The sequence below is a fragment of the Nipponia nippon genome, unplaced genomic scaffold (genome assembly GCF_047370975.1).
Source record: "Nipponia nippon isolate SJK-2023a ecotype South Korea unplaced genomic scaffold, ASM4737097v1 scaffold_2, whole genome shotgun sequence".
Taxonomy (NCBI): Eukaryota; Metazoa; Chordata; class Aves; order Pelecaniformes; family Threskiornithidae; genus Nipponia; species Nipponia nippon.
In genome coordinates this window covers 7941258-7968512 of record NW_028262336.1, presented here as the reverse complement: position 1 = coordinate 7968512, position 27255 = coordinate 7941258, and the positions used below count along the sequence as shown (strand labels likewise).

Sequence of the window (27255 nt, the reverse complement as noted above, 5' to 3'; positions counted from 1 at the left end):
TCCAATCAGAGCCGGGAGAGGGGGCGGTGGAGCCAATCGCCGTCGCACCGTGACTTCACTGTTCCCCGCCCCCCTTCGTTCTCCCACCCCCGGCCCCGCCCAGGTTCTGTTGTCGAACGCCGGGGAAAAGGGCGGGAAGAGGAGGGCGCGCGCCGCGGAAGTACCGCCGCCGGCTCCTGCCTGGGCTCAGGCGGTCGCACCTAAAGGTCGTTTTGGTTGATTTTTACCACCTCGAACGCCTGTTCGCATGGAGGTGCGCCTGCGGTTGTGTATCCAGGTACAGCCGTGCGCTGAGAGACCAGTGTTCCACCCAGGATGCATCCCTCCACCGTGGAAACAGGTCCAGGTGCCACTGCTGCCAGGTCCACTCATTAAGTTCAATATACTTTTAAAAGTAAAATATTTAAAAATAAATTTAAGTTGAAATAACAGTAGTATAAACAAAGACTATGGACCATTAGAAGCTGGAAATAGAGGTGTTTTTTTTTCTTTTGTATTTAAGATGGGGAATACAGTTTTACAAAATGTGCATTTCTTAATTACTGCTTTTGTTAATGACAATTCAGGTGAGATAATCACTCTGGTAAGAATTATGGAAAGGTTATAATGTGTTTAGCAAAAATATTAACAACATTTACACTAAATAACAGATTAGTGAAATTAACACTGACAGCCAAATTCAGTCACGGTGTAAACTGATGCAACTCCACTGACCTGCGTGAAGGCTGAATTTGGCTCAGTACCTACGTGAAAAACGTGCTTTTTTACACAATACTAACAATTTTTTGCTTTCACATGTGCCTTGGAGTTTTTCCTCCTACACACACACCCTTTTTGGCTAGTACCGACTTCACCACAATGCATTCATACTCGCTGTGCCCTTTTCACATTCAGCGGCAATTTCGCTCAGCTTGTTTTGAAGCAGGAATATGAAATAAAAGGGATGCAGATAAAATACTTCAAGCCATCCGAGGCAAGTGTGTACCTTAAGGAGTGCCGAGTACTATGAGCAATGATTGTAATGTTAAGGATAGCAATAATGACCTCAGTGCAGGGCATTTCCTGGCAAATACTGGGATTTTTAATTTTTTTTTTTTTTTAAACGAGTGCCCACAGGTGCCAATTTATCTAACACACTAGAAGCCAAAAATACAGGAGTGAGGACCTCACTATTACTAGTAGTTTCATTCCTGTGTTATGCAAAGAGCCATTTTACTGGTGCTTAAGTGTTCTTGCTTTAACAGCTTGTTCTTAATCAGCAAGCCACGTACTGAATTTTAAGCATGCAGTTAAATCTTACATGGGAATATAACTGGATTCAGGCTAGTTCATAAAGTCAAGCTGCTTTGTCCAGAGATGGACACAAGCTTGTGCAGATTCTGAGTTGGGAACACAGACAAATAGGATGTCTAAATACAATACTGGAGTGAGGCACTGCCTCAGAAAGTTTGCTTTTGTGCCTCCAAATAAGTCACACGCAGCCATAATTTAACAAGTGTACACCCAGTTTTTGCCCAGGTGGAAACATCCTGCCCCTGATTTCCAAATAATTTGCAGCAAAACCTCACACAAACCACTTCTGGGGAAAGGTGGAGGCATGGGGCGGGGAGCAGACACAGAGTAAACAAATGCAAATCCTTGGTCCTTAAGTCAATTTGCTACTGACACCCCAAGAAATTATGTACTCGCATCTCCCTCTCTTTGAAATAAGCAGTAAGGCAGGGCTGTAACCACCACAAAGTAAGGAAGGGGCGAGCCCGGGAACACACAGAAAGGTTCCTCAAGCCGGGCATTCTCCTATGATCCGCTTCATCCCTCGTTTTTGTAACAAACCTTTCCACCTTCGCAGCTTGTTTCATTGCCAGCAGCTTGACTGTTACTGAGTTCCCCTTCTTTGGCAAGCAGGGCTGATCAACCCTTTCACAAAGGCCTAACAAGGTAATGACTGTACAGTGCTTAAGAACATGCAAAGTGCAATGTAAGTGCCAAATGTTCTTATTTTAGAGATTAATGAATTAATACTCCCAAGAAATAGACGCACTGAGGTAACTATTGCTTAAATACATTCCCTCACAATAAAAAAAAAAAAAAAAACCAAACAACAAACCCAAAACTCAGAACCTTTCTCTCTAGAAAAGATGAATCCTGAATATAAAGTGGTAATATGTTATTTATATTCTGTCAAAATTACCACAGCCATAGAGTGCCCTTTCAGTAAAAGCAAAACCGGGGAAGTAAACTGAAGTTCTTGGAGAAACTAAGAACTCTGCATCGATGATTTCCTCAAATACCATCTCTGTGATACTTCCAGCACAGGTCTGCTTCCACCCATTACACCTAGAGAAGCTGGTGTGCCATAACGCAGAAGCAACGCACAATCCAGTTTCAGATCTAGCATTCCGATGGCTGAACAGTCAGAAGTATCCACTAGCAAGGGTAAGCAGGACCACAATCTGCATGAGCTCTCTGAAAAGTTCAGGTTTTGTCCCTTAGTGAAGTCCATGCTCCGTCATTTGGCAGTCTGTGATAGTAAGGCTGTATGTGGTACCCAATGCACAAGCTCCTATCAGAGCACTCCAGCTATCAAGTATAAACTGATTATTCTGGTGGTCAGAAAAGGATGAATGCAATCATGAATTAAACACTGCACATACTTTTCCTTTTTCATTCCTGTACTGGCTTTGGCCAATACTGAACCCAAGATTCAACAGACTAATGATCTGGTTGATGAAACCAAACCCTGCATTCCTATGCACTGTGCGACAGATTTAAGACATGGCACAAAAGAGTCAATAGCACCCTAACCAGTAAACAAATACTGCTGTAAAATGCTTGATGTAAGCACCAGAATTCAGCTGGTTTTCAAGCGTTGAAAAAACACTGAAAACATCCTGGCAAGGTATCCCGATTCTGTGAAAACAGTAACAGCTGTAGTAGGTCCCGCTTAGTGGTTTCATTCTGTTTTCTTACTCCAGTGCTCCTGTCAAATACTCCCTTCATCGATGCTCTGCAACTGAAGTCTTTGGCTAGCATGGGGCCTGATACCACGCCGTGTGTTCATACTGCTTCCTGGAACAGTCCGCACAGGGAACAGAGCTCCTGGTAAAGCATCTTCCCCAAACAAACTGATTTTCACATCAGCTTCAATAGCTCTTGCTAAACTGGATGCGTAACTGTCCAGAGATTTATGGACTTCAGCTTTTACATGAAGAACAGAATTCTTTGCAGCTTCTGGGGCAGGAAAAAAAAAAGGCAACGTATCAGAAAATTAACAGTTGATCAGCATGGCTGCACAAATGCTTGAAGACTACTATTGATCCTTTTGTAAAGGTACAATCATGCCCTCTGCAAAATAAGTACCTCACAGAGTGCATTTACCAACGATACCCAGGGTTCCTAAACCATTCTATGAACACAAAACTTCAGTGACCTCGATAGGTCAAGCAGAGAAAGATTACCTCCAATTCAAGTGAAAAAAATAAGATCTAATGAAGCAAAGTGCTTATACACGTTTGACTTTGAATTAAGTGTATGTTGAATGATTTTCTGAATCTGAACCTATCCACACAGGATTTTATTGGTCTGAGTTTGTACCCAACTGAAGTCAACAGCCTGGTTTCTGCTTACTACCTAGAGTCCAGGATTAGGGGCAATGGGAATTGTCTGGCATCAGGCAAGAATTCATGCAGAAGACAGGAACAGAACCCTCAATTTGTACTTCCTCCGCTGCAAGCACAACTTACAGCTTTACAGGGATTCTCAGCGCATTTGGACTAAGATCTCGCACTTCACTGACATGAACAGTGGAGTTCAAGAGCTATTTTATAACATGTTTTAAGCCCAGCAAACACCAGACTTTGTGTTTATGGATTAACAGTCCCTAAATTCCAAGGGCTTCTTCCATGTAGTGATTAAAATCAGCAGTCTGCTGTCCTTAGGCTTAAATTGGTTCCAGCCACACTGTGGGACCCACTTCCACTTCCAGTGGGGAAGTTGTAGAGCTCTCCGTGCCAGGAGAGGCTGAAGACTGCAGTTGCAGACAGTAGTATACTTCTTCCTAACTTTATTACCGTAGCTACACCTGCTCTTCAGTGTTGATGTAGTTGCTTTTGTAGCATCTATATACCTCTCTACCCACCAATGTGTTGGGCAACAAACGTGTTCATCCTAAATGTAATCCTTCAGTGAGGCTGCTAAAATAAGTTAAAATCTGGGAGATCCTGAAAACCTTGAGACATACCAGGGAGAACTGCTAAACCTGTAGAGAACTTTCGCACTAAAACCTCCCTCTTTCACTGAACTGCACAAAAAAAAAAAAAAAAAAAAGAGAGAGAAAAAAGAAAGATGCCTGCTCCTACATAATCAGTCAGAAAGATAATGGGAAACGTATGGTAATGTATTTGTCCAAGGAAATAATCAGCTCATGCTCGGAAGAGGGCAAGAGTGAATTTTGCCAAGATGTTTGAAGAGAAAATTCCACAGAGAGAATCTTCTCATTATTTCAGAATCATAAAAACCAGTCAGGTTTTATTATTACTTGACTCTTAAAGGGATTCTGCTCATTTTTGTACTGTCCACAATCATGTATTGTTTAGAAAATTCAATTGTTGTCAAGTCTTCTAGTCCATATTATTGTAAATATCAGCTTAAATTAAACTAACTGTGCCATATTTTACAGATGATCACAGCAATGCTTTGCTAGCACAGAATCAGCAAGTGAGTTGACTGGAAAAAAGTGCACGTGGTTCATCTATTATCACCCAGATCTGCTCAGAAACATACTCAGTAAAGTAAATGAAGTAAAAGTTAAGTAAAAAAAAGGAAGTGAAACAGAATGAAATTCTATTCAAACCATTAAAGTCTGTAAATGGAAGAATTTCAAGTCTGTGAATGACAAAGTTGAGAGGAGGCAGCAAATGAGAAACACTGGGATAATGGAATCAAAGTATGAGGGCAGGAAAATGTATTCCTTGCGAAACAGAAAACGGACTGCAACAGCCACCAGATGAGTGGAGTTGCAGAGAAGATGCTGCTGTGCAACATAAATGATGCGTATGCAGGGAATCCCAGCTTCTGACTCTTGTCCTTGTCTGCTGCTACTTGAGAACTGGCAGAAAGACCTGATCTTACTTTCTGTTGTACCTGCCTGAAGAGTCAGGCATGTCAAGGTGAACAGTGGTCAGATATGTTTTAAGGCAATTCTGAAGGTTCTGGGAGGCTTCCTGAGCAGGCAACGTAGTTGGTTCTGAGCACTTCCATACTTACCCCTAAGCCCACCTTTAATTTGCTCTACTTCATCTTCAAACGTCACCGAACTCCTCCTTCGAGGGGGACAGATGCAGTGTGGGGCATGAGGGCCATCTGAGCTATAATCTTCAAGAAGCATTGCATCTGTTCCTGAAACAGAGCAAGAGTTCTCAAGCAAAACAGACTAACGCTGGGGTACGATATTTAAGTGATGGTAAAAACTTTTCATTCTATAGCAGTTCCTTCAAAAGATGTCTAAACTCAGCTTTTGCGAGTAAATTTCAGCTTGCATTAAACACTGCACGTAAAAAGAACGAGGTCAGAGTTTTCATTGAAAGGATTTGGAAATCTTTTCTCATTAGCCATCTAAAACCTCAAGCAGCTCCGAAAAGCTCAGCTGCAGAGCTTATAATGTCAATAGGACAGCAGACAAAGGTGAAACCTTACCTTTGATAAATAAACAGTGAAGTTGAGAGCAACTTCCCCCATCTCCTGATGAAGACAAGACGCTAACAATGGCTACCCGAGAGGCAGACAACCATAGCTGCCAAATATCATGCCTGTAATCAAACCTGGCTGGAAATTTGAACTGGAGAATTTTTCTGTTCAATTTAGTTTGTCTCTAATAACCTGTTTTGACTTTCTTGAAGTGTATTTTAATGGGGAAAAATCCCTTGCTGGTTAGGAATGATTTTCGTCCGATGAATCATTTTTTCAGTTTGGCAGCAATTTTTTTATTTCACCTCCCTGCATTTGCTTTGCACCTTTCCAATGTAAAATAGAGTTTACAAGCACAAGGAAATTTATCTTGGCATCTCTGCAATGCTTTCACACAACAGGCAAGACTGCAGCCTAGACCTCCCTTGCAACACTGGTCTCTGCTACGTAAGGGAGAAGCAGAGCAAGCATTCTGAGGAGACGCTAGGACAGTGCTGAGCGAGCAGTCCTCAGGGAAGGTGCTGTTGGAAGACCCAGCTTGCACACACTCGATGCGTGACACTTTATCAGTCCATTTACTTCTGCGATGTGACAACAGGCTTAGGACAAAGAGCCTTTGCAGGTTCCATAACTCCTCTAGATGGTGGCTTCACATCCCTCTTCACCCACTTGACTGCTTTTGATCCCCAGATTTATCCTTTTTGCAATAAGGAGGTGTTCCAGCACCCATTTTTCAGAAAGTAAAAGACATCACTGGGGGTGTACCTCTAGACAACATACTGCTCCGTAGGTCTAGTCTCTGCTGACAATTCATTGTGTTACAGCAAAGTGATAAAACTTTTTAAGGTGAAACTTGTGTGTTATGTCATACATCTCCCTCCAGCACACAAGAAAGAGAACGAGCTGCTGCCCTAATACACAGTCCCAAATAAGCTAACGACTCTCTGTGCTGTTCTGTGGATCAGCTGGGTTCGAGGCTGTCTACTGAAAACAGCAGACTCTGACTGACCTCCAAGGGTACCGGATCTTCCTCAGAAAGGTAGTGTGCAGTGGAAGGGTGGCACTAGGAAGAAAGAAATACTTTATTCCATGGAGCAGAATTTTAGCACGTTTTTTCAAATGCACTAGTTCAATGCATTTTTTTCAAATGAAGCTAGTGAAGAGACTAGCCTCTTATTCTTACAGGGCGGATCTTTGTCCTTGGAATAACTGATCTTAAGGCAGCATCTCTAGCAACTGGGACTCAGGTCTCACTTCATATTTTGTGTGCAGCTGGCACCACTTGGATTTTTTTTCCTCTCCTACTACTTCATCTGTTTTTCACAACATGAAAAGCCCAGCTTCTGTTTACCAGGGCAGATAAAGGCATAACTGCATCGCAGGCCATGGGATGTACTGCAGCAGGCAGCATTGAAGAGGGACTAAGACTTCTTTCTGCTCTTTAGTTCCTCACAGTAAAGGCTTTCAGTGAAAATGTACTTCACAGTAGATCACTGTATATCTATTCCCGGGCTATGGACTGTACCCTCTCCATAACAGTGGCACTTGTAATAGCATTCGGTATGTACTTAGTTTGTTCATTTGTTTTAAACCGCTCAGTACCATTCCTCAAAAGATGGTAACACAATATCCTCTTAACCGAGCCAGGTTTAGTGGGATGCTGTTCTTTATCACATACATCTGCCGAATACCCACAACAGGCATAAAACTACCAGCGTAAAACAACTACCAAAATCAATCCTAGCTCCACGGACTTCCTTTACAAAAGTAAGAAACAAACCTCTAACACCAAGCAAACGTTAGAAGATCACTCTGGTGTCTCTAGAGCAGAAATACTCCTTAAAATAACTGTAGTGTGGTTAAGGAGTGGTAGCTGAATTAACTGCCAGAAAAATCTTGCTACAGTTCTGGATAGAATATTACCGGCAGAACTCTTTTTCCCTTTTCCAAACCATCTTCAATTGAGAGATCTTAAGTAGTGACACAATCATAAGCTGAAACTGTCCTAAGTGTTTATGTTTACACTGCAGGATGAACAAGACAAGGTCTCTTACAAACTAGGAAACAGAGAAGCACATTGTTGCTCTGTTCCTTGTGGATACAGGGAAAGTCCCTGAAGAATGACAGAAACTAAAGGAGAAGGGCACAAAAGCAGCAAGTCCTGTTCCCAGGACACATTATCAAGGGAGGGTCATCGCTCCTTGGAGTAAACAGTATTTTGCAAGTAAGTATATTGAGAGAAAGAACAGAAAAAAGCAACTGCAGCAGTTTTGTTGTAACAGCTGGAACAGATGCTTCCTGTCATCCACCCACCAAGAGACATCTGTGTGAGTAAATACAGGCTATCCCTGTGGGCTGGTTTGGGCTGCGATAGAGTTAATTTTCTTCATGGCAGCTGGTATGGGGCTATGTTTTGGATTTGTGCTGGAAGCAGTGTTGATAACACAGGGACGGTTTCATTACTGCTGAGCAGGGCTTACACAGAGTCAAGGCCTTTTCTGCCTCTCACCCCACCCCACCAGCGAGGAGGCTGGGGGTGCACAAGGAGTTGGGAGGGGGCACAGCCAGGACAGCTGACCCCAGCTGACCGCAGGGATATCCCACACCATATGACATCGTGCTCAGCACAGAAAGCTGGGGGAAGAAGAAGGAAGGGGGGACATTCGGAGCGATGGCGTTTTGTCTTCCCAAGTCACCGTTACGCGTGATGGAGCCCTGCTTTCCTGGGGATGGCTGAACACCTGCCTGCCATGGGAAGCAGTGAATGAATTCCTTGGTTTGCTTTGCTTGCGTGCGCGGCTTTTGCTTTACCTATTGAGCTGTCTTTATCTCAACCCATGAGTTTTCTCACTTTTACTCTTTCAATTCTCTCCCCCATCCCACCGGGTGGAGTGCTGCTTAGTTGTTGGCTGGGGTTAAACCACGACACTCGAGAGTTCTGCCAAGTTACACATGCAATCTTCTGCCCAAGAAAAGAGGGCAAGAGACTTTTAGTTACCTGAATCCTGTGAACAGCTGAACCCGGTGTCTCCTGTGCTGCTGCTGTTTCCTAATGGCCGCCCACCTGCCATGAGGGCAGTGAGATGAGGAGATAGTCCCAAATCTGCAAGAGTTTTGTTCTTGTTACACAATGAATGTTTAAGGGGTTTGCAATAGTAAAAATCTCTTCCAGTAATACCCACTCTACTGCCTTATTTATTATTCTATGTGTAAAACTTACCTTGCTGATCCAGAGTGCACAGCATCTGGGCTTCCCATCTTAAAAATCCAGTCAGCACCTTTCAGGTGTCCTTGGAGTCTTTCCATATGGCAAGTCTCCTTTCCACCTGCACCGTCTCCCTACCGCTCTTTTTGCAATTGCATGTGTTTTATCAGCCAGAGAGGCTGAGCATGGAGCATACGCACTCAGAGAGATGGGGATATTTGCCAGCCACCCTCTACATAGAGAATAACCTGGTAGCCACCAGCAGCTGTGACAGGCCATTAGCGTGGCAGGAAGCTGATGAGCAAGGCTGGGGCACAGAGATGCCTGGCTTCTTTCAAATGCCCAAAACCAGGAGGAGATTCTAGGATTCTTACAAAGGTGCTGTCTTTGGATCCCACTTCAAGATTTTGTTGTGGGTTTGGTTGGGTTTTTTTTTCCCCTCCCTATCAGCCTCCGGCTAATACACCTAATAAATTTGAAGCTGTCAGCTTCTTACCGCTTGGAAAGAGAAAGAGATTTCCTGCCTTCTCCCTCCCACCTCAGTTCCAAATGTATTCATCCATAGCATCTCCTGGATACAGGTTTGCCAAAGCTCCCGCAGCTTGTAACGTGGCTGCGGCTGCAGAACTCTTTCATTTAGATGGGAGTCTCTCCCAGCAATCCCAGGTTGCAGAAAAAAATAAAGGATGCCTTGCTGTTCTCTCCTTCCTTCTGCATTTTAGATCTTCCCTCCCAATTAAATAACTTCAGTTCCTGCCTCTGCATGAAATATTCCAAGGGACCCCATGAAGATGTCCTATTTTTGTAAGCTTCTGAACAGGACCAGGGAAATGATTTAAAAAAAAAAAAAAAAAAGAAATCAGAATTTCATTACATTGTTACTTTAAAAAAAGAAAAAACAACACACTTTGAGCAACTGAAGCTCTCAGCCTGCAACTTGGGGAGACATCAAATAGTTTTACTCCTTTACATAGTTTTACTTTGTTTATGATCTTTTCTTCACAACCATTAAGCCTAAAAACTGAATTTACAGAAATAGTAACACCACTGTAACTTTAGTGAATCTCAAAGAGTTGTAGCATAAAGCCAGGAATCAAAGTACGAGTGCTGCAAAATGTACTACTGGTAGTGCTCAAATCTAACACAAAAGAGTAGACACGTGAAAGGGAGAGAAGAAAACAAATTATTTTTTACTAACCTCATCACTGTGTCTTCTCTGGCAGAAAAAAATTTTACTAGAGTGGGAGAAAGGGTTAAGTCCCACAAAAAAAAATTCTCCTTTCAAGTGTCTGTGATAACCTGAACAAAAGACTGCTGAAACCTCTGGAAACATCCTACTTTGTTTACAGAGCCCTGAAACATGCCAAGCACACGCAGACATTAAGCCTTGCTCTTACTGGTATTAAGGAAGAGCATCTTTTGCGGCCACGCGTCTTACCTGTGATCCTATTGGAAATGCTGAATAACCTCGATGTCCTATGCCGCTGAACAAAGGACTCGCGATAATACCGATCCCCAAAGCACATTCCTAGTAGTTCCTTGCGCACCGTCTTGTTCCACAGTCCATAAATTAGTGGATGGCAAATGGCACTGGAAAAGGACAACCATGTAGCTAATGTCTCCAAGGCAGGGGAAATGCTATTTTTTCCCCAAAGTGCCTCTGATGTAATTACTACCATGTAAGGCCCCCATGTAATCACGAAAGCACCGATGACAACCAAGATGGTTATGAAAGCTTTGCACTGGTTAGCTGAGTAGACAACCCCTTGGAAAGCGTTCCTTCGGCTGCCAGAAGAGGATGTGGAGGTGCTGGAGTTCTTCCTCCCGTTCCTCTGCGAGTCCTCCTCCACAATGACGACGCTACCACAGTGGATTTTGCGGGCCTTAATCCTTGCCACGCGGAATATGAATCCATAGCAGATCATCATGACCACGAAAGGCAGCAATGCGCACCAGATCTGCCAGAAGGCAGTGTAGCCAGCCTCTTTGTGCCAGGCCGCCACACACATCCACTTGAATTGGTCAAACTCCAAAGATGACCAGCCGAAAAGGGGAGGGAGGCAGCCGATAAGGGAATGTAGCCACACATACACAAGAGCTACCACTGCTCTGTTGCCTGTTATCTTCATTGGGTAAACCATTGGGTACAGGACAGCATAGTACCTGGTGGACAAGAAAAGAAAGAGTTAACAGGAGCACAAAAGAAAATTAAAAAAGAACATATTTGAACGATGTTGATATCTAGTTCTCTTTTCTCCTAACCTCAAAGCGGGCTCGGGGTCCCTGTTTATAAAAATAATGACATTAAAATACATATCATTGCAGGCAATATTCTAAAACTTGGCTGAAGGCTCACATGCAGCTATTAAATCTGTCCCTACGTGCGAGTGCACGCTTAGGGCATAATCCGGAATTTTTCGTCATTATTTCTTGTTTCTCAAGTAGTATGCTATTATACCATCAATAGCTTTAAAAAACTCTCGATGCACATCCACATTTTGCATTATTGATGACATCACTTTCTTCTGTTCCGTATCAAAATTTCACAAGGGGCTGAAGGCAAAACGACACTACAACAGCACACAACGTTATCCACTGCAATGCTTCTCAACTCTGTGAGCAGCCAACGAGTCGCTCGATGGAATGACTACGCAATTCGTTATGATTCATTAGAAAAGAGCTGCTTACCTGTCTATAGCTATGAGTCCAAGAGTAAGCATGCTGGCCGAGCTGATCAGCATGTAGAGCAGGGCTGAGAAATTGCACCAAACGACTCCGAAGATCCATTCCCGCCTGATGGAGCTGGTGACAACAAAAGGTAGCACCAGTACAGAGAGTAGGAAGTTGGAGAGGGTCAGGCTGAACACAAACTTGTTGCTCAACGTGAGAAGGTAAGACTTCCGATAGAGGGTGACGACAATCACCAGGTTGCCCAAACAGATGAAAATAGCAATGACGATTATAGCAATGGACTCTGTTACTCTGACTGCCCCGTCTTCCTGCGCGGTGAGGTTCCTCAGGGCCTTCACATTGCTGAGGGAGGAATTGCTGCTCATGGTCAGAGCGGGCAGAACTGGAGCAGCCAAGACATGCTGAGCAGCTAGAAGCAGAACAATGCTCAGAAACATTCAGGCAAGACTTCTTCAAACTCTCTCCAAAGACTGGAGGTCCTTTTGCCTGCGTTAATTAAAATTTACCTGTAGGATGCAGGAAACCATTTTAGATGGGAGAATGAAGGGGCAGGAAATTGCCCATGGGTACACCAAAGAGGTCAATGACAGAGCCAAGCCTAGAACAGGGAAAAAACTGTCTAAAAGACAAAAAGAGGTGGAGGGGGGAAACAAGGAAGAAAATTAGCACATTTTACTTTAAAATTTTCCAAGGATCTTACTTGTTTCTAACCCATACTTACCAGCTGTGCCATCTCACTCAGTCCCTTCATCTAGGCTGTGAAGAAGCAACAAGAATGTCACTATCAGTCTTTGTTTCTCTCACTTTAAGTTTGGTTTGTTTGTTTTTTTTTTTAATTCTGCCTGTTTATCCTGATTGTTACCTTATATTCTGCCTATGCAGCATCTGCAGGTGGTCTGTGGATGCCTGGCTAGTCATACCCCCGCTGACTCTTTTTTAACAGTTGCTAAGTAACGTTCAAAGACTCAGGGATCATTGCACGTACTCTCTGAACATCACTTCTCCATGTTCATAATCACCTTAGCTACAGCGGTGATTTCCTTTTACTGCCAATACCAAAGGACTGGGGGAACTGGCTTTCTGTACATGAGGTTTGAAAGACCTTTCCTTGCATTAAGCCATGGTTCACCCTACAGAAACGTTTGAGAACCTTTAACCCCCCACTTCTCAGAATTAGCATCATCCCACTGACTCACAACCTGGCTGTGTGAAACCTCAGTATTTCTCCCAATTCCCTAGCAGCCTTTTCCCTACTGTCTCCAACAGGCACTCTTAGCTACTTCATTCAATCCTTCACTCATCTGCAGGCCAGCATGCTGAAGGAATAACACCACCAAAAATGCAAACCAGAAAAGTAGAGTCCACCAATTAATATAAAGTTGCTATTAGCATTTCTTGGAAATTAGGGACTTGGGGAAAGTGACCTCGGCTAACGCTGTGGCTGTGCCCACCCATCGCTCCCAAACAGCCAGCAGTACTCACAGAAACGCTTCCGTCTTCCAAGGCTGCCGCGGCCTTGGGCAGCAACGTCAGGCTGGAGAGCCGCGATTTTTCCATTTTTATCTGCGCTTTCCTAAGAGCATAATTAAAGACGTTACTGGGCTGTGCCTTGTAAAACATAACTTAGCTCTTCTCTAGCGAAGCCGTCTGCCGACTGTTTACAAAAGTGCTTCTCCTCAAGCTTCCCTCTAAACACGCCTCTGCGAGCCTTCCCAGTACTTTTTGACCGGTTCAGGTTTTGGGGAGGCGGCTGCCCCCGAGGGCCGCGGCCGCTCCCCGCACTGCCGGCGCCCGGGGCGGCTGGCGCTCCCCGTCCCCTCACGGCCCCGCTCCACCCGGGGGGTGCGGAGAAGGCGGCCGCCGGGAGAGGTGGCAGGGCAGGGCAGGGCAGGGCAGGGCAGGGCAGGGGGAGCATCCCATCCCATCCCATCCCGTCCCGTCCCATCCCGTCCCGTCCCGTCCCGTCCCGTCCCGTCCCGGCCGCGGGCAGCCCGGCCAGGCGTGCCGGCACAAAGCCAGCGGTGTCGAGCTGGAGACAGGCTGAGGAGGGAGGGGGTCGCCATTTTACCCCCGCGCTCCCTCCGGCAGCGAACAAAGGGCGGGAGCGGGGTCCTCCGCCCCAGGCATCCCTCACCCTCCCCGCTCCCGCCGCCGCCACCCCCCGCCCCGCCACGGCCGCCGCTGCCGGCACCGTACTCACCGCCCGCCGCCGCCGCCAGGGCGGGAGGTTTCGGGTTACAACGCCCCGGACCCCCCGCGGCCGCCGCCGGCAGAGAGGCCCCGAGCCGCGGCCCGACCCTCCCGCGCCATGGCCACGGCCATGCCCCCGCCCCCGCCCCGCCGCCTCATCCCACCGCGCCCCCTCCCCGGCCCCGCCGCCCGCCATTTTCTCTGCGGCCGCCGCCCCGGGCAGAGGGCTCCGCGGCCGGGCCGGGCCGGGCCGCTCCGCTCCGCCGGGAGAGCCCCGCCGTCACCCGGCCGAAGCGGGGCACGGCGGGCCCGCCCCGAGGCACAGCCGCTGCTCCCCGGCACCGCAGGGCTCCTCGCAGCCCTCCTTCGCTGAAAATCCAGTCAAAAGCGGGGGGGGGGGGGGCATCCATTTTACACAGGTGAGGTGAGGTGCCTTAGCCACAGCACACAGTGCGAGTCAGGCACGGAGAGGGGCAGATCCCCATCGCTCAACTTCCGAGCCCCAGAAACGCAGTTAAAAGTAATACAGAGCGGATTTGGGGAGGGGTCCTTCCCCCCCACACACCTGAAGCAAAGCACAGGTGGGCAGAGCATAAAGGGTGAAGGATAATTCACCACCACGCCTGTGCATCGCCAGTTCCTGGCTTCCCCGTCTCCTGGCAGGGCCCCCGAGCCCAGAGGACAACTGCTCTGGCTCGAGCTTTGCGGCCTTGGGTTGCTCTGGGACGTGGAAGAGACGCGGTGTTTCCGTGATGGGGCCATCGCGCTCCCGTGGCCACCGTCTCCGCTCGCCCGGGTCCAGCAGAAGGAGCCGGACCACGCGCCGTGCCCCCCGCTAAGGGAAGCTCCCGGGGAGCCGGTCTGTCCTCTCGATGATGTAAAAAGGCAACAGGAGCGCCCCGCCGTCGGTGCTGGAATAGTGAATTATGTGTCATTCTCAACCGGTTCTACTGATGCTTTTCTACAGGATTTTAAGCTTACGACGCCATCGCATTTTGACATTTTTAAAAGACCATCTTTGGACAGCATCCAAGACATCCAGCCACCACAGGAGATTCCACCTGTATGTGTGCATCTCTGTACGTAACATCTAAAACAGCACCACGCATCTGTCTGTCTGTCTGAGCTAGGCTGTGCTTGCTGAACCTTTGAGCATGGCCAGGGAGAACGGCCCGGGACCCTCGGGGCTTTTGAGCTCCCCACGGCCGCTCTCGCCCATCCATCCGATGGATCAGGCCAGAGCCGCCCTACCGCTCTCGGGCCGGGCTGGGCTCGGTACCACCGGGGATGCGGCTGGAGGCATCGGCTGCAGCCCGGTTCCCCGGGAAGAGGGGCTCCGGTGAGCTCTTCGCGCCCAGCTGCCCGCCCTCTCACCCCGCAGCACGAAGGCTCCGGGGGCTGCCGCCATCGCTCCCGCCCGCCGCGCCGGACCTCACTTCCTACCGCCGCTCGGCTTCCGGGCGTGGAAAGGAAGCGGAAGTGCCTTGAAGCCGTGCTTCCGGCGGCGGCGCTGCTCCGTGAGGGGTGCGCGGGCTGCGGCGGAGCGGCGAGGCAGGGCAGGGCAGGGCAGGCTCGGCTCGGCTCGGCTCGGCTCGGCTCCGCCGCCGCCCCTTCCGGCCCCTCAGGCCTTCCCCCTCGCCTCCGCCATGCACCCCGTTTTCCAGAGCAGCCGGCGCGACTTCACCTTCGGGCCGTGGAAGCTGAGCGCCGCCCGGACGCACATCATGAAGTCGGCGCAGGCTGAGAGGTGAGGCGGGCCGGGGGGCGGCTTGGCCGGGCCGACGGTACCTCAGCGGTACCAGGGCGCGGGGAGGAACCTCGGCGGGGCTGGGACCTCGCTCCCTGACAGCGAGGGGCTTGGGGCGCCTTGCGCAAGAAGGAAATAACGTCCCCTGGGCGGCGGAGACGCTGCTTATTCCAGTATATTATTCCAGTATATCCAGTACTGCTCAGGGGATTTTCGTTCCCTCTGTTTTTGCGAGGGTAAGCTCGATTCTTTGGCTTGAGAAACTGAGGTGATTTGGGTTACAGATGGTTTCCGGGATTTTGTTTTTCATGATTGCTAACGGTTTGGGAGATCTGGACCTCTGTGAAGTGAAGCCTGCTAATTAGAAGCCTCTTTTTCTTAATCGCTTTTTAATGGTGATTAAGGCTCTTTTAAATGTGGTCCACAGACTGTCATAAGCTATTTCATGATAATGGTTGTTTTAAGATAGTGGATTTCATTAAAAATTTATTACTTGCTCTCTCCTTGTAGTAGTAATTTCCACTGCTGTCAGACTGTTGGAGAAAATGCTCCTGTGTCAGCATCAAGTACTTACGTCAGATTTGCTAACGTGGAACAACTGAGCAGTTCGGCTGCGTAGTGCCATAGCTGGCCTTAGTGGCCGCTGAATTTGACAGATACGTCTTGGTTTCAGTTTCTGGAATACATACATGGAAATCTTGTTAGCCTTGCTAAATGTATCTTCATTCATGTTGCCTTTAACTTTTCTGAGGGTAATTTGCTTGATAAAGTCCCATGTCTTGAAAAGTTATGCTTTTTTTTTCTTATTATAGTAAACTATGTAAATACTAAATTTTTTAACATAACAGTGTTATACTGATTTTTTTTAAAACTGGATCTGTGCCTTAAAACAGGTAAAAACTATTTTCCTTCCTCCATCTTTATCCTATGTTCAATGCCTAAAATAATCTTCATCAACTGCTTCTGACTAACAGTCCATTAGTTTTTGCAGTTGCGGGTAGAAAAATTAGAATCCTGTGATTTAGTCGTTTTTCTGTGATGGGGATTCAAGATCCAGCTAAGCTGTGTCTGTGTCCTGCAGGGGAGGGAGGGCTGTTGTCAGAGTATCCCATTTTTATGGCGTGTTTGTGAGGACTTATTTTGTAGGATGCTGCCTCTTAAAAATGGAGATGTTTCTTCTTAAGATCAGGAGGCTGTCAACTCTCTTCATTATCTGTAAACAAGAGAGAGACTTGGAACTGCCAGTCTAGAAGCCAAATTGCATGCTGTACTCATTTTCTGATTTACTCAGTTTCTTTAACTGTAGCTATTTTAAAAGTCACCTCTGTAACTTTCAGAAGTTACCTTTGTCTGTTTAGATGTTTTTGAGGGAGGCACAGTTTTTCAGAACATGCTGAAAAATGCTGAACAGTGAAGTTGCAAGAGCCGCAATGCAAGCTTGAAAGAACACAGAGGATTTTGCAGGGTAGAGAAGAGAAGTCCAAAATGGGCCGTGTACCTGGAGGTCTTGGTACCTAGCATGAGATCCCCAAAACAATTCCTCCACTTAAAATTTGAAGAGCCAAGTTGCAATGCTTTTAGTTGGCTTCCTTTTATAATGTATTTCTCTTGGCATTTTGCCTTTTTTTATTGCATGGGGAACATGATTAGTCTCTGACGGAGTTTTATTTCTGGCAAACGTATCACAAAAATCCCTCGGCAGCCTCTGTTGATAGGTGAAGGATTCAATGTGCCATAGCCAAGAACTCCTTGCTGTGCTGGAGTTGGTCTTTGCCGGTCAAGGGGCCTACACTTGATGAAACGGAAAAGTTCATAACGTTATTCTGCTTCTCTGGAAAAGATATAGGATCTTATTCTCCAGGTCTATGAATTCACTATTTTTGTTTCAGTTTGGTTAGCATAATGTTCTTCTGTATGCAGGGTTACAGAAATAACCACTTTTGTTCTGGAATGCCTTATTATCAATGTGAAAGTTGCAATGGGGACATTTTTGTTTTTCCCGTCCTTATAAGTAGTGTATTTCCTAAAGTTTTCTTTTCTCCAGATGTCATGTATTTCTTTTTGATCTTGATAAGTAGGTAGTGGTAGGGAGGAAAAGAAGTATATGAAGCCTTTTGGTAAATAAGGTCAGTATGTATGTAAAGTGGTATTGTGTGTGTGTGTATTTATATATAGTGTATGTATATATGTACATCTTTATAAATAAGTATAAAGATTGATGTAAAACAAAATGTGAAATAGTTTGGTTTTAGATTTTCTGCAGGGACCGTGCTTATTTGGTTCATGCAGTACTTTGTTCGGTTGGGTCTGTGGCTATGGCTGTGGCTTTCATGTTTCAGGTTAGAAATACCGGTATGTATCCTCTACCAGCTCGGGAAAGCGGTAGAGCACAGTAGTCTCTTCTGCACTTTTCACATTCTCTGCCAGGGTTATTTTCAGCCCCTTTTTGTAGGCTTCTAAGTTTGGCGCTATGGACCACTGTGTCGTGAATTTAAACTTGCTGACAACAAGTGCTTGTTCCTAAAACTTCTTTTTGGGCACCTGCCGAAGTGGTTCATGGACCATCCAGGGATTTGCTACAACAGGTTGAAAGTTGCTACTTCATGCTTATCAGATATTTTTTCGATTCCTCACTTATGAGACTTTTGTAGGAGACTGGAGAAGGAATGTTTTAGGAATACTTTTGTGGTGGAAAAGTCACTTCGGATCAATGACTCTGCAATTCATGTCAAATGATTAAACTGGGAAAACAACACAGTTTGGCAGAACATATTGATGATGTGTCTTCTCAATTACCATGGTCTAAAGAATACTTATTCCAAACCAAGGACTGCTTTCACTGAACTGTAGCCGACTGATCTCTCTTCATGGGACTTTTATTTTTCTGTGCAGATTGGCTGATGAATTACACATGCCTTCCCTGCCAGAGATGATGTTTGGCGACAATATCCTAAGAATACAGCATGATCATGGTTTCGGAATTGAGTTCAATGCAACAGATGCTTTAAAATGTGTCAATAATTGTCAAGGTATGATCAAAGTGGCTTGTGCAGAGGAGTGGCAGGAGAGCAGGTACAGTATTTTATCACCAGTGGGCAAGTACTGGGGTGTTGTATGTGAAACTGTTGTAAAGTAGTTAAAAAACAGACGGAACTCTTGAAGACCGTGTTGCATTTGGTTCTACCGTAGATACAGCGTGTGATCACAGAAGTCACTTGGCTTTTCTTTGCTGTGATCATCCTCTCTGTTAAATTGGGTCAACTACATTTTTCAGTTGTGTCTTGGCTTTCTTAAAATAAACTACAAGTTTAGCACAGCTTAATGCTGTTTCTGTTTATTCAAACTCGTAGGGCCTCGAGCATTACAAGAGTGTATTGTGTGGCATTTCAGAGTGCAAAATGCTGTACGTGTTAAAAATCTTAGCCTTAGGAATATAGCAGAACAATTACCATGCATGAGAACTAATTGTGCTGCTTAGTATTTACCAAATGAGTTGCAGAGCACCTAGAAATAAAGCACAGAGAGAAGTCAAAGCTGTTATGAAAAGCGAGGCAAATAGCAGTGTTAATGATTGCTGTGTGTTATCAGCAGATTGCTTTCTGCCTACTTAAAGAAAAAGTGATCTTGAAATGCAAATGTATTTCAACAACATTGAACTAAAATCTTTATTTTGCCTCACAGGACCGAGGTAGTGTTAGCACAGGAATTCTGGTAACGGTTTTCTAATTTATTATGGAAACAGATGTTGTGAAAGAAGCAATACTGTATGGTTAAATCTTGACATCGTTGTTGCAGCACAGACAATGCTGCTGTTTTTCTTCTTCAAGAGTGTGGGAATCATAATACATAATCTTATGTGAGGTGGTAACTTTTTTACAAAGCATGCTGTTTTCTCTTTCCCTTCTTGAGGAGTGAGACTGAGCACACTAAGGAAGTTGTCAAGCCATATGATTGGACTTACACAACAGACTACAAAGGAACGTTGCTGGGAGATACTGCGACATTAAAGGTAACCATTTTCTCCTTGCTAAATGCTGATTGCATATTGTTTCAGTCAGACACAAACACTTTTTTTTTTTTTTAAAGCTGTCATTTACCTTCCAGTAGGCTTCTGTAAAATCTTTCATGCCTCATAGTTTCTGACTTCAAAGTATAGTTTGGGCTTTTCATGTCTCTCAGCATGTTATCCAAATCAAATCATGGCTTATTTTAATAACTACTTTTTGGTTTTTAAGGCATTTTAGGATTATATAAAAGGGTGCCATTGTCTCCCTTAGTGAGGACTTACTCAGAGAGTAAAGCACGTAGGAATCTTCAGCGCTTGCTGGGTGCTCCTCTGAAGCCCTGAGCTCCTCACACACAACAGAACTATCAACTGTGTAATTCTCTAGTACCTTTACTCTCTGTTGCTTGCCCATTTGTCTAAGCAGATATGTAGATCTAGCTGCTCTCAGTGGCTTTATGTTTTTCTGCAACAGTAACTCCTCATATTTAAACTCACAGGCCCTCCCTCCTCTTTATTTACTTTAAACTAAGACTGAAGTTCCCAGCTTCTCTTTACTGTATACAGATTGTTTGCTACTAAGCAGATAATCTACATTCATTCACTAGGATTGCGTTAGCTATAGATCACTTGAGTTACTCTGGAATTAAAAGTGCAGCGTAGAAATAAACGATGTCTTGTTGGCCCGTAGTCTTTAGGTAGCGGAGGTGTATGAGTGTATGGAGACCGTCAGATGGAAAACGTACAGGTACTTGATTTCCATGGAAAGGCTTTATTAGAATCCTGTTCAGGGTTTGTAGTGGGCTAGAGATACTAAATGCATGGAATCTTGTTTATAGCCCAGAATGTCTCATTTGTATGTTTGTTGAGGCATCTTCAAATGTTTTGAAATACAGAAAGTGAGCAGAATTGTTTGCCGCTGAAACCCCACTGAGCCTGTAACCAGAGGGAAGTTTATTCAGAATTTTCCGCTCTTGGTTTTTGCTTTGAGTGATGTTTCCTCTTGCAAATTTTTGGTTTTAATTTTAACTTTTTCTCTTAGAAATTTGGGATGTTTTAAGCTCAGTGCCCTAAAAGCTTTTTCCTTTTTAAAACTAGTAATTGCGGGATTTAAATGATCAGGGCAAACTTTATATAGCTTGGCAACAAATTAATATGCTAACTGTTCTTAATGTTTTTCTTTAGGTTGTTCCTACAACAGAACACATAAATACAGAGAAATTGAAAGCCAGGGAACAAATTATGTTTTTTGAAGAAGTACTTCTGTTTGAAGACGAACTTCACGATCATGGAGTATCAAGTTTGAGTGTAAAAATAGTGAGTACTAAGAGGCATATACAAGACGCTTGGTGACTCAGTTGGCTAATGTATGCAAAATGCAGTCACTTTTTGCATGTTGTTCCTTCTGGGATTTCAAGTTTAAAATGCAAAGTTCTTTATCCTCGCTCTTAGAAATATAATCTTACTGGAAACTATGTTGTCTCGAAATCTTTCTGTCAGTTGCTTCAGGGAACGATCTTCTCCCTCATTCTTCATCCTGCCTAAGAATCTTTTGAGGCACTGTCTGCCCTGCTGTCCAATGGTAGCTGTAGCATATCAACAGCCCGAATTTTGACTTTACTGCTGAAAGCTCCTACACTATCTTTTGTTGTGAATATCTGATGTAAATAAGTGCGTGCTTAGAGTAAAACTCCGTAATATGCTGAACGGAACATCTTTATTTTGCAGAGAGTTATGCCTTCCAGCTTTTTTGTGCTGTTGAGGTTTTTCTTGAGAGTTGATGGGGTACTTATCAGGATGAATGATACAAGGCTTCATCATGAGGTAAACCCTTATTCGCCATCATGAATACTTTACAGATGCTCCCTTGCCATGTTACTTTCAGAGAAGACTTACTGATACTCCTGTGATTTAATACCGATGCTTGGGGGCACAGAGGTTACCTGAACTGAACTTTCAAGTGCATTTTGTTATTGCGGTGGTGCTGAAGTAGCAACCAAGTGCTGGATGCCATGGGGCCAGGTGTTGTATGAGCAGAGTAGGCTACCTCTCATGTGAAGTAATCATTTAAATATATTTGGCAGATGCAGATTAGAGAGGAAGTACAAGAGGAAAAACAGGCAACAGTAAATGGTGTGATATTGTTCTTATCTGCGTCTCCAAGTAAATGTTTCTTGGCTTGTCTAATATACGACTGCAAGTTTTAACTTGCAAATAACTGTCCGTACTACATTGAGTTCTAGTATCTCATAAATAATACAGAGCATAACAGTTGTGCTTTGCTTATTCTGTCTAGTTTTATTCGTATTGATGTAGGAGTTCTAGCTGAGTAAAGATTGACAAGCATATTCAGTCATATAATTTTTTTTTTCATACATGCACGCAGAAGGGTGATTTTTGGGAAAGAGAACATTGCTAAACACCTTTCTCTGTCTTCATGAATTTGAACGTACATTTCTGCTCCCAGGTAGAAATTTGTGGTCAACCAAATTCAAATGCTTGCTAAAGTCAATATATGTCAAATGCTCATTTTGCACTGATACTAGATGATAATTCTGTAATTAATTTTTGCCATTTTTTTTTCTCATTAGGCTGACAAGGCCTACATGTTGCGAGAATATACATCCCGAGAAAGCAAAATATCAAGTTTAAAGGTATTACATTTTTTTAATGTTGTTTTTTTTTTCCCCCCCCGTCTGCTTTTTAAAATTGTTTTATGGTCAGCATAGAAAATACTGTGTCTGTAAGTCATTCTTTGTTAGGTTTGGAATTGGTGCAGAAGAAGAACCTTTCTGCTTACGCAACATTTGTTTCGGTGATTTCAGGGCAGATTTGCATTTGTAAATGCTCAGATCACATGACAAGATATGGGATTGGGTTACTTTTTCTACTTTTGAGTTAACAAGATTTTTTTATTATTTTATTTTTTCATAGAACTGTTCAGCCACAAAATCAGGTAGTCCATCTCCCGTGATGCTAAATTTCAAGGCTGGTTGCATGCTTGCAAGTAGTATATTAGGGGTTAAGATATGTTAGGTAATAGGCTCATTCAGTTTTTCTCAAATCAGTTTAATAGCCCACCTTAAAACTCTAGTAATGGCTCAGGATAATTTGTGGCACGTTTGGAGCTGTTGATTTTTATTCTTGACCTAACACCTGATCTTGGGTATTCTTGTTATTTTCCTTCTCCCTTGTTTTTCCTTCACCTGTACAAAGTGACTAATATATTACTCATCTTCTGAGGGAATATTTTTGCGAAATGCTTTTCTTTTTGAGGAAAGGGGCACTGTATCATTTCTTAACGATATGTGATCCCTATAAACAGGACTAAATCCAGACACGACCTTTTTGATAGTTTCATGGGTTTTGAAATATAAATCAGTGATCTAGGTTTTATTTCACCTCGCGTTTAAAAATTATCATCTGTTAAATAACATAATAATAAATTTAACATAATAAATAATTTGCCGCCTGTTGTTATAGAGAGGAAATGCATACGGCTTTTCAGTTCCCTAGATCATCTCGCACGGGTGAAGCGAAAAAGATTCTTGCTTCACTTAGGTTTGAGATAATTGAAACAGCAGTGTGACTCCTTGCGTGTTAGGGGTAGCCAAAATACAGGTTGCATTTGAATAGCTCTGGATACCCTTCTTAAAGAATGTTGTTAGAAAGTTTGAAGGTGGGTTGCTCAGTATAGTTTGTTCGTTTGTTTGTTTGTTTTCCATCCAATGTCTTGTATGTGGTGAAGTTAAGTTGTCCACAGGAATCTCCAGGGAAAGATATTGATTAACTTAATGAAACCACCTAATTTCTTCAAATACGAAATTAAAATCCATGGAGTTTTAGTATTTCATATAAATGTCTGTGGTGGACTTCATAAAACTAAGATACATGTTGAGGTATATCAGTTATCAATAGCTAAATCTGAGCAACTCCAGTGAATGTATTGCAATGGCTAAAGACATTAAGCACAGGATCCCTTCTGGCCATCCTAGTCTTATCTAGGACTAGAACCTCAAAAGGACTGTTTGTTACATTCAAATGATAAATATGTTTTTTCAAAACGTTGTAGCTGTTCATGAATGTCTCTGACTTTCTTGCGCTCTTCAAACGTGCTGCTTAGAAACATTAAATACCCTTCTTTAGCCTATTGATCCACACAAGGAGTGAAAGACTGTATGTACATTTGAAGTTGTAAGGTAAATTTTAATAATCATACCTGACTTCAGGTGTTTAAATCAGGTAAATTATACACTAATTGTCTGTAAAAGTTTGGGTTTGGAATACCTCCCCCCCACCCCGTTCATTCACTTGTTTCATGTAAAATTTTTGCTTCTTAGCACGTTCCACCTTCCCTGTTCACGGAACCTAACGAGATCTCCCAGTATCTACCCGTAAAGGAGACAATCTGTGAAAAACTAGAATTCCCAGAGAAGCTGGAGCCTAAACCAGAAGCATCACTGGAAACCATGTGTGTTAAGTCTAAATAAATATGACTTTATACGGACTTGAAGTAGACTGGAGATAATGTGATCATGTAACCATTGCCATGGGGGGCAGTTTCACTACTAGTGGAATAAAGAATTTGGCTAATTTTTCTGTAGCCCTGAGAAAAAACATTTCAAGCAGGTTTTCCTAATGGTGTTTTTTGGTTGTTTTTTGTTTTATTTTTTTTTTAACCTGTATCTGGAGTTAATGATAGACTGGTGGTGAGTTAGTCTTCAACAACATTGGAGAAAGACTGTCGCGATTAAGAGTCTGGGTTCTGTTTAGTTCACCGGTTAGGCAGGAGTGTTGTCTGGACCCTCCACCACAAATGCTTCTATGAAGATTTTGTTATTGCTGCTTCAGATACTAAGAGATTACTGGAGTTGTAAAATTGGCATGATTTTATTTTTATTGAGAAATCATCCACAGTAAAAAAAAAAAATTCCTCTGCATTTATTTTGAGCTGTCAGTCCTAAACTACACATTTTGCTTGGCTTCCCCTACTGTGAGCTGATAACCAGCTAAGTTACATTTTGGAGTCTCTGACCCAGGCTCAAATTAAAGAATATTCATTTCATCTGAGGATAGGTTTAGGGAGAAAAAACAATTGCATTTGTTTGACACTATATAAAGGTAAAATTACCTTATTTGTGAGGCATTAACTCCAGAGCTGGAGAAAAGCTGGAGGTTAGCAGAGACACACACTGGTAAGTCTTTTCACAAATACCAGTTTAATCTGATGTTAGCCGGATTTCTCTGGGCAGTTCTGGAGACTGTTACGTGGGGTCTGTACGCTGCTACGGTCATGCACTATATCGGAAACGCATTGTACTGTATTGACCTTCTGTCGGACATATCGGATGGTGCCCACGTACGATGGTTATACTGCCCTGACAGTCAAATTGCTAAATTGCAGAGTGGCTTAAGGCTGGGGAAGAGAGGGGTGTTTACCCTCCGATCCCTGAAGGATGCTGGTATTTGCAGGTTGAGAAACCAAGATCCTATATAGCCTTAAAAGGATGCTAACATGTATTCCAGATACGTCATTTTGGTTTATTTTTAAAACTGTTTAAGTTCTGATATTAATAGAAGTGTGATCACATGTATAGTCATGGTTTTAACTCAACACTTTGTAGGTTAAACTTTAAATATTTGTATTGATTTTGGAAATCCTAAATTATGTTAATGGTTTGGCCTAAGAATGGGGGAGCTGAACAGACTTGTCTAGGTTGACTGCTCACATGGAATGAAGTGCAAGAAGCAAGTGACTGTAGCGAAAAGCAGGCCTTGTGGTTTAAGGTGATGGCAGATAAGAATGTGAACACGTTCTGATGTCTGGGAGTTTTTGTTTAAAAATCTTCATATTCTGCACTGCATGGCTTAATAGAAACAACCCACCTCAAAGCCTGGCATTTAATCAGGTCCTTTGAGAAATGGTTTTCACTTAGAGAAGACCCTGAGATTTTTAGAAAAAAGTCTACTGCCATCTAAGTGACTGTTTTCTTAATAAAAACAAACACCACACTTTGTTTCACTTTTCATTAGGCCAGGCTGCCTCAAATAATTGATCAGAAGGTCAAAAGGCAGGAACTAACTGCAGTTTTTCCTGTGTCCCTGATTTACTGTAACCACGGGGAAGTCACTTCTCTGTGCCTCAGTTCCCTGTACGTAAAAATGAGAGATAACACATGCCTACCTCACTGAGGGTGTGTGAGGATTATTTTGTAAAGAGTTATTGATCAGAGTATTTTTTTTTTCTTGAGTACACCTTCAGCCTTATCTTTGGAATCCTTTGGAAAGGATTACTGCAAAAAATGTTATGGTCCGTAGGATAAAATGAGTGAAGAGAACTGAAATTAAACAGTCTCTGAAAGAAATTATCATCAGCCGGACATGATCTGGGTGAGTGAATTTATGGCCACTGTGAAATAGAGGTGAGGTCCTCTATATTCCCCATTAGAGTCCTAAATTCTGTTGGCTTTTTTCATCTTCCTGCAGTTGTTTCCTAACAATTTTAGTGTCAGGATGAAGAAGGGGATGCAAATGAATGCAGCATGGAAGCGATCAAAATTCATTTGGTAATAGAAGATTATTTAGGTCCACTCCAGTGGCGGAGGGATATGGGGAAAGAGTGAAAAGGAAGGGAACATCAAATGGGGGTGAAGAGAGATTTTGCTGGTAGAAGTAAATCATGGCACTTCTTTTACTCTAAGCATATATTACTTTACCTGCCGTAAAGGCTTATAAAAACCCACTTTAAAGCTGGTAGTGACTGAGAGGAGAGCTAATGTAGTGCTAGCATGAAGGAAGCTCTATCTGCGTTCGTTAATTAAAATTGTGGTTTGGGTTTGGTCAGTGATGCTAACGTTAAGCTCCATTGCGCTGAAGTATAATGGGGGGGAACCCCCAGGATCGACACCTAGAGTTGAAACGGGTGCTCTGCATGTTTCGCTTATGCTGTGTATTTTATCTCGTCCATCGCACATACTAAGTTGTGACCTGTTGATACAGTTGTCTTGATTGGGCTTGAATCCTGACTATATAGATGCGTGATATCCATCTCCTTCGGGTGCTGTGCGTTTCGGTGGAACACACGTGTTGGGGAAATCACAGGAACACGTTTGGGAAGTTAACCATTACTACAGAGTAAAACTTGGAGCACTTTGTGACTCTCTCCTACCCCACAGATTATCGAGAAGCAGCAGTATAAACTGGTGCACTGCAAGATCTCCAGTACACATTTTCCACAGAAAAGTACCAGTTTGGATACGCAATTTTAGGGGGAGGGAGCGGGGTGATTCTCCAGCTGTTTTGTGGCAAGTTTAACATGTGGCAGTTTATATTCTTTCTTGTATGTTGCTAAATAAAATGTACCAAACGTTTTACAGTTCTGTTTTCATCTGAGCGAAATAAACTGAAATAACTGCTCGTGCTGCTGAATTTTGCATGCTAGTAAGACGTCGCATCCGTGTGCCTTTGCCTGTCATCGGACCACTCTGGCTAGTTACGAAAATGAGGTGAGACTTTTTCAGAACAGGGGAAGAGCCCCAGTTATGGGAGTGAAATGAAATCTGTATTGCTATTTCTGGAAGTTTCACTGTTACCAAGTACCAGATTTAACAGTGGTGTGAGGAGGTCGGATACAGCTGGAGAAGGAAAACTGGCGGAGGGTGCGGAATCAGTTTCTGAAGTCCGGAAAACAGCAGGGTGGTTTAGGTGTCGTACGCCTGGAAGAGTAAGAAGTGC

General features: G+C 43.8%; 2 protein-coding genes across 5 annotated transcripts; one reads left to right on the top strand and one right to left on the bottom strand.

Annotated features, from left to right (window-relative positions):
• Nucleotides 1–2160: 2160 nt before the first annotated feature.
• Nucleotides 2161–13901, bottom strand: GPR161 (G protein-coupled receptor 161). 4 transcript variants are annotated; one of them, XM_087756632.1, is made up of 9 exons: nucleotides 13782–13901; nucleotides 13064–13154; nucleotides 12303–12337; nucleotides 12088–12200; nucleotides 11579–11990; nucleotides 10329–11053; nucleotides 8684–8788; nucleotides 5266–5397; nucleotides 2161–3231 (listed from the first exon to the last, which is right to left on the bottom strand). In XM_087756632.1, the coding sequence occupies exons 5-9, from the start codon at nucleotides 11944–11946 to the stop codon at nucleotides 2984–2986; spliced, it is 1578 nt and encodes a 525-aa protein (XP_087612758.1). In that variant the 5' UTR covers nucleotides 11947–11990; nucleotides 12088–12200; nucleotides 12303–12337; nucleotides 13064–13154; nucleotides 13782–13901; the 3' UTR covers nucleotides 2161–2983. The 4 variants fall into 4 exon arrangements, with proteins under 4 accessions (XP_087612758.1, XP_087612760.1, XP_087612759.1 ...); XM_087756634.1 differs by having other exon boundaries at nucleotides 12088–12179; XM_087756633.1 differs by lacking the exon at nucleotides 12303–12337.
• A 1378-nt stretch (nucleotides 13902–15279) lies between these two features.
• TIPRL (TOR signaling pathway regulator) lies at nucleotides 15280–26896 on the top strand. Its single transcript, XM_009466690.2, has 7 exons — nucleotides 15280–15518; nucleotides 18411–18590; nucleotides 19428–19527; nucleotides 20707–20838; nucleotides 21250–21345; nucleotides 22113–22175; nucleotides 23862–26896. Exons 1-7 carry the CDS (start codon nucleotides 15418–15420, stop codon nucleotides 24009–24011), a joined length of 822 nt encoding a protein of 273 aa, XP_009464965.2. The 5' UTR covers nucleotides 15280–15417; the 3' UTR covers nucleotides 24012–26896.
• The last annotated feature ends 359 nt before the right edge of the window (nucleotides 26897–27255 follow it).

What these genes read in the sequence shown, in the direction of transcription:
- GPR161 (XM_087756632.1), bottom strand. Translation starts at nt 11,946, where the DNA reads ATGAGCAGCAATTCCTCCCTCAGCAATGTGAAGGCCCTGAGGAACCTC. An exon ending in CAGCTGTTCACAGGATTCAG is followed by an intron (nt 5,398 to 8,683) that starts GTAACTAAAAGT and finishes GCTCTGTTTCAG; the next exon opens with GAACAGATGCAATGCTTCTT. An exon ending in AATTAAAGGTGGGCTTAGGG is followed by an intron (nt 3,232 to 5,265) that starts GTAAGTATGGAA and finishes TTCCTGCCCCAG; the next exon opens with AAGCTGCAAAGAATTCTGTT.
- TIPRL (XM_009466690.2), top strand. Translation starts at nt 15,418, where the DNA reads ATGCACCCCGTTTTCCAGAGCAGCCGGCGCGACTTCACCTTCGGGCCG. An exon ending in CAAGTTTGAGTGTAAAAATA is followed by an intron (nt 20,839 to 21,249) that starts GTGAGTACTAAG and finishes TTTATTTTGCAG; the next exon opens with AGAGTTATGCCTTCCAGCTT. An exon ending in GCAAAATATCAAGTTTAAAG is followed by an intron (nt 22,176 to 23,861) that starts GTATTACATTTT and finishes TTTGCTTCTTAG; the next exon opens with CACGTTCCACCTTCCCTGTT.